At 43.3% G+C, this 6,216-nt stretch overlaps 1 protein-coding gene across 1 annotated transcript in view; it reads right to left on the bottom strand.

Moving 5' to 3' along the window:
- Positions 1-4,524: 4,524 nt before the first annotated feature.
- Positions 4,525-6,216, bottom strand: part of robo3 (roundabout, axon guidance receptor, homolog 3 (Drosophila)) — a 68,337-nt gene continuing 66,645 nt past the window's right edge. The window contains exons 24-25 of the mRNA XM_056594838.1: positions 5,693-5,773; positions 4,525-5,127 (exon numbers count right to left, since the gene is read on the bottom strand). Of these exons, the coding sequence (XP_056450813.1) occupies positions 5,741-5,773 (33 nt within the window). The 3' untranslated portion in view covers positions 4,525-5,127; positions 5,693-5,740. The remainder of the gene's footprint in view (positions 5,128-5,692; positions 5,774-6,216) is intronic.

Here is a 6,216-nt window from a genome sequence, read left to right as displayed (position 1 = left end):
GATCCCTTTGAAGAAGCTTCTTGTTACAGATGGCTTCTAATTGGCCTGCCAGGGTGCAAGTGAACTCACCCTAGTTCCTTTGTGAAGCTTCCTTCACACCAGGCAGTTCACTGGAGCATTTTCACTGAATCTGCTCAACACAGTTGACTAATTACTTGGGAGAAGACTGGCCAAAAGGACTTAGATATAGAGATGGGAATGATACGGGAGAGAGAAGAGATGGATATTATTGAGATAAAGAAATACATGTATGGATTCATGTGCAGAGAGATAGACATAGAAGGAGGGAAATAGCAAGTAGGATATATAGATCTCTCTGACCACATTTATCCAAAATAATTGGGTTGTATTTTGTGACCGGCTGCCAGGCATCCGATTCCTTGTGGAGATGTCATTGGAATACAGTGTGTCCATAATTGTACCATACCCACCGGGAGTTGTTAAGCCACATGTAGAACTCAAGCAGAGAGACCCAGTTAAAACCAGCCCTACTGGGATTAAAGATTGTTAGTTAGTCTGTGTTGTAATGGAAATTACAAACCAAAAGGAGCCTGAAGCAAAATAGAACAACAAAATAATAGCAGTAATCCACTTATACCTGCAGGGGTTTTGTGTGTGTGTGTGTGTGTGTGTGTGTGTGTGTGTGTGTGTGTGTGTGTGTGTGTGTGTGTGTGTGTGTGTGTGTGTGTGTGTGTGTGTGTGTGTGTGTGTGCGCGTGTGCATGCGTGTCAGCCAAAGGGGATTATAATTCATCTGGTCCACTCGCCAAGGCCATATGTTTCACACACACCCAGCCCCCCCGACGTCTCTGCATGTGCCCAACTTGTGTCTGCGTCATGCCCTCGTGACACACACACACGCCCACACACACTTAGACTACATAAAACTCAGCTGCATAATTATAAAGATAATTATCATCCCCCACTAGTCATGAGTCTGGTTGTTTCGTCTACAGGGCTCTCTTCCATGCGTTTTATGTCTCAACTTTGTTATAAGCTAATCAGCGTCAACATGCCAATATTTCAATGTTTTTTCTGACCGATCCTCGCACAGTCGCACTTCTGGCCATTGGTTATTTTTCTCTCGGCGATTGAATGACAGGGGCTGCCCGAGTTACCGATTATTCATTAAACTATATCGGAATCAATGGCACGAAAGGTGATTTATTTTGATCAGTATGTCAATCTTCAACACACACACACACACACACACACACACACACACACACACACACACACACACACACACACACACACACACACACACACACACACACACACACACACACACACACACACACACACACACACACACACACACACAACTTCCTTTGATAGTAGGCTACTTAGAGAGACTAATAGTGAAGTTTAATAGAATCTTCTTTTCACCACGGAAAATGGTAAAATGTGAAATAAAAGTTTAATTACTGCTTAGAATAAGCACTTAATACTTTATATGTGGAGCCTTTTGTACTCCAACGTGTTTGCCTTCGTAATGGCTTCATTTGCGACCCTCTATGTATGCATCACGTCACTCTCCCAGAAACATCCATCTTTCCTGTCGCGCGGCAAATTAACATGGAAATTGGTATATGGCGGCATGAAAAGAGCGGCGAATGAGTTTAAACGACCCGTCCCCTTCTTTTCAACGATCCGCCCCCACCTCTCCCTTTCTTGCGTTCTCTGACTACCCCGCTCTGCCTTTATCTCTCTCTCTATCGCCAGGTTTGGTTCCCTCCTCCGGACATGCCCGGATGGTCTGCTGCCCCGGTGGGCGGGGCCGCCCTGACACCGGCCTAATGAATGAGCCGGGTGATTTATTGCTTGCGATGAGACGGGAATCCGAGAGAGATCGCACCCAACCGCGAGGGGGGGTTGTGGCGGTGTGGTTCGCGATAAAGAAGGTCAGCCACGTAAATCTCCGGTCATCCTCTTTGTTTTATCTGAAGTTTATTTACGTCATGCCTTCTATATTCCTATATCCATTTGTGTGTGGGTTTCATTTTATAATCTAAACAGAAACATGGATCGATAAATGAGATTAAATATGAATATTGTGCATACAATCTGAATACCTAAAGCTGAAAATACACATGTAACAGAGAAGTCAACAACCAAAATGGCCTTTAAACAGTCTATCATGCAATTTTAAGCCATAACCTACCTACCTTCCTTCCAACCCCCAGAAGGAACTCATTCATATGCAGAGGACGATCAGGTCAAGCTAATCTGGTCTCAGCAGAAACAACTGTACATTAGAGCAGCTATATGCTAACATCATGAGGAGGGCATGGAAACCGACTTAACCAAAACACTTAAGTAGGCTCACATCAAAATACAGCCCTGCACTCATTAGGGTTTAGCGCTACGATCGTTTGGTAAAAACAAATGTATATCATACATTTGTTTACTACAAAACCACCCACCTGAAAGCCAAACAATGACACAACCTGCAGAGCATGACCTGGCCCCTGGTACTTCCACACTGGCCTTCATATACCAGCTGCCACCTGCCGAAGCAATCATCATGTTGACATGCAGCCAAAAAACAATGAACTAATTACCTCATTAACACTCACGAGACAAACAACAGGACAATGCAAAGGGATTTTAACGGTTAACATTAGACAAACATATGACCGCATAGGTCTTAACAGCGGCCATTACAGCCTCACCTCTCCACTGTAGGTTATAGCTTGGGCTTGAATGGCATCCAGCTGTAAACACCTCAAGCCAAATGTTTGTTCCTCAAAACAATCAATTTGGTTTTTCGACTCACAACAGAAAGATTTTTTTACTTAACTTTTTTACTTTACTTCACTAATATATCCAAATTAGGTTGAGGATTTATGATTATGTGACTAGATTTTTAGAGCGGAAAACAAATCGGTGGTTGAATTTTGAATCAACAAATTGCAGTGATGAAACAGATCTTTGTGCTATTCATTTTTTTTGTATCTTTATAAAATGTGTTTACTCTATCTATGTGTAGTTGTTTGGTCAACATTTATTGAAGTCTGTTTGGCTGTGCTTATATTAACATTTGTGTCTGTGTGTATATTCTACGTATATGTATGGGATTTCTGTATATGTGTAGGTGTTCCACCTACGTGTGTTTTACGTATCTGTGTTTTGTATATAATAAGTAGTCAGGGTTTTTTCTTTAATGTACGACTCAGTGCACCGCGTGTGGAAACAGCAACCAAGGCTACAGCAGACTGCTTCTCAGGTGGTCCCCAGTGTGTGTGTTTTGTGTGTCTGTGTGTGTGTCAGTATTAAACAAGGTGGAGCGAGATGGAGAGAACGCAGAGTGATGGTGATGATGGGGGGGCAATTTCATGCTACTCAGTGCACACAGCACTTACCAGGGTCGAAGAGGATGTGGATGTTCGAAAAAAGAAACAAGACATTAGCAGGAGAAGACACACACACACACACACAGACACAGAGACACAGACACACACACATCTTTTCCAGGGTTCAGCAGGAAAACAGCAGGAAAGCAATAACTAGTAGTTGCAGGGTACAGGAAGAGGAACTGGTGTAGATTGAGTTGCAGGTATTAAAAGGTGTGCGATAGAATTGAGCCCTAGCAATACATTTAATTTACTTGATAGATGATAATATTAAATGTGATTAGAATTAATGCCCAATGTAACTGGAAATTAATTAAATGCCCAAGCCAACGAACAAATGGGACACTCACAATTAAAATAAAACTTAAATGGCAGTTCTCACAAGGGATTTGGCCGAATCATGGCCTCCCGTGTGTGGATGGTTTTTGTAATGGTCTATTTATATATGAGAGGTGGAATCAGTGTTATGGACTTCAGATATCAAAAGTAAAACAAATTGCTCTGTACAGTGAGCAATGATAGGATTTCTGCGGATAAAACATCATTCATTATCACGTGCGTCGCAACTGCACCTTTCAGGACAAAGTGTGAGCACCAACCCATGTCGTTTGACAAATGCATTTTTATTGGACTTTACAAAACAACAAGAGTACAAAAAAGTTATTCCACAGAACTTTGCTTTTCTTTTCTTCTCATCTTTTTTTTGGGATAGAGAAGATGCAAACTTCCTCGCGCGATTGCAGCAGACACTCCGTAAAATGAACATAGGGAGGCAGGGGTCGAGGGAGGGAGGGAGGGAGGGGGGGGGGGGGGGGCAGCATGGGTGGTGGGGGCGGTGGTGGGGGCGGTGGTGGAGTTTACAATCAAACCTTTTATAAAGCCTGTCCGTCTTCCGACACAATCATTTCCCGGGCCGTAAATAAAACCAAAGAAGACTGAAATAAAACCCCACCGTAGTGGGGGACGACATTCATAGTGTAGTGTGCGTAGGGGGACGCCCAGTGTACAAGAGTCCAGGCAGAGGTGGTCGGTCCAGAAGCACCGAAAAATACACTTTCCGAATACTCCTCCCTACCCTCATCCCCACCCCCAGGTCACTCCCCCTTCCCAGCCCTCCCACCCTATTGGTGCTGCTCGCCCTGTACTCCGGCCCCCCTTACATCCCGTTCAACAAACAAACACACTTTGTGCTTCAGGTTTTCTGTTGCTTCGCCATGACAACAGAGAGAGGGCCGCTGGCCGCTCTCTTTCTCAGCGTATACATTTTGAATAAAAATAATCTAAAACAAAAAAGGGAGAAGGGGGGGGAGAGCAAGAGAGAGAGAGAGAGAGAGAGCAGTTGGCACATTCAAGACGACATGATATTTCTTTCATAGTAACAATAATAATAATAATAATAAGGAACCATTATTTTACATTTGTGTTCTTGATGCTTATAAATACAATATACGTCTTTCCCCCCCCTCCCCTTGTATCGAGAACTCACAAACGAACAGTACATGGATGAATATTTACAAATAAAGGAGCAAATCCGGATTAGGCCATAAATAATCAGAGTAATACCAGATGAAACTAGGATGAAAAGTCTGTTGATCTTTCACAGCCAGTGGGCTGGGTCCCCATGGAAAAAAACAACGCTGCAGAGAAGCTCAGACTCTTTTCCCTCGTTGTTTTCTTCCACTTGCTTCCATGGTGGGAAAAGCTCTGTCTGTTTATGTGTGTGTGTGTGCGTGTGTGTGTGCGTGCGTTGAAGGTACTCCTTATCTCATGTCCTGAAAACAAACAGAGAAAATTGTCTTTGTTGGTATCTTTTGTAATGACAAAACAAAACACATATTGACAGAAATGACCAGGCCATCTCAAGCAATTTTATTAGCATCTGATAAATTCTGTACTATATTTACTCTCTAGTCCTGAAGCAGGTGCTTTTATCGAAAGCAACGTAGCCAGAATCCCTTTATACTCGTCATTAAGGAGCCTGTATTGGGGTTGGCAGATTGTTCAAGGTGCCCAGCGGTAGACTTTGGATCTTTGGGTTCAACCATAATGTTCACCTGAGGTCAACAGGGCCGGACTGGGAAAATCATTCAGCTCGGGGAATACAGTGCACAAAATACAGCCCCAGTCAGGGCACTTTTTAAGCGGATGAGTCGGGGATCCCCCAGCAGGGAAACGTCTAGTTACCAAGATTTAATCCCCTGCATTCTGCAGAATATTTTGTGCAAATGAATCACAAACTAATGAGCCACCACAGCTTAGTATAAAGTACTGTAATGAACCTCAGACACAAACGAAAAAATAGCAATTCTTCTTGTATAAATGGAGAATGTCTTTTACCTGCCGGTTGCTCTGAACTATTGGATTTCTGTCGTTCATCACTCACTCCTACTGAGGCACTCCCAACGCTACTCTCTCCCCCTGCACAAAGAGAAAAGCAACAACATGTTTTACACTTAAGCACTCTCTCCACCTATTCAAAGAACAGAGCAAGAGCACAATACCCCTGTATTGCTAGGGCACTACCCAATACCCATCAAAAGTAGAAATAGCCCTTGAACCAACACATGAAATAACATAGACCTTTCAACAAAACTCTAATCATAGTAGCCTGAATAGTGTGTGACATGTATTGCGTGTGGCGCGGACTTAGGTACACACGCACATACGCACGCATGTACAAATAATATTGACCACATCAACTTGGCTAGATATGCCAATTATGCCACCAATGTTTCTGAGCACATTCTGCCATGTTTACATGGATTCAGGCCGACGTTTGAACGCAAACGCATATCAATGAGGAGGACAGGAGCAGGACAGTCAAATATCTGCAACAGTACCCGATAGGTCGCAATGCCTTC

The sequence above is a fragment of the Gadus chalcogrammus genome, chromosome 7 (assembly GCF_026213295.1).
Source record: "Gadus chalcogrammus isolate NIFS_2021 chromosome 7, NIFS_Gcha_1.0, whole genome shotgun sequence".
NCBI classification, from domain to species: Eukaryota; Metazoa; Chordata; class Actinopteri; order Gadiformes; family Gadidae; genus Gadus; species Gadus chalcogrammus.
The sequence above is the reverse complement of the archived record's forward strand: the minus strand, read 5'-3'. Positions and strand labels throughout refer to the sequence as shown.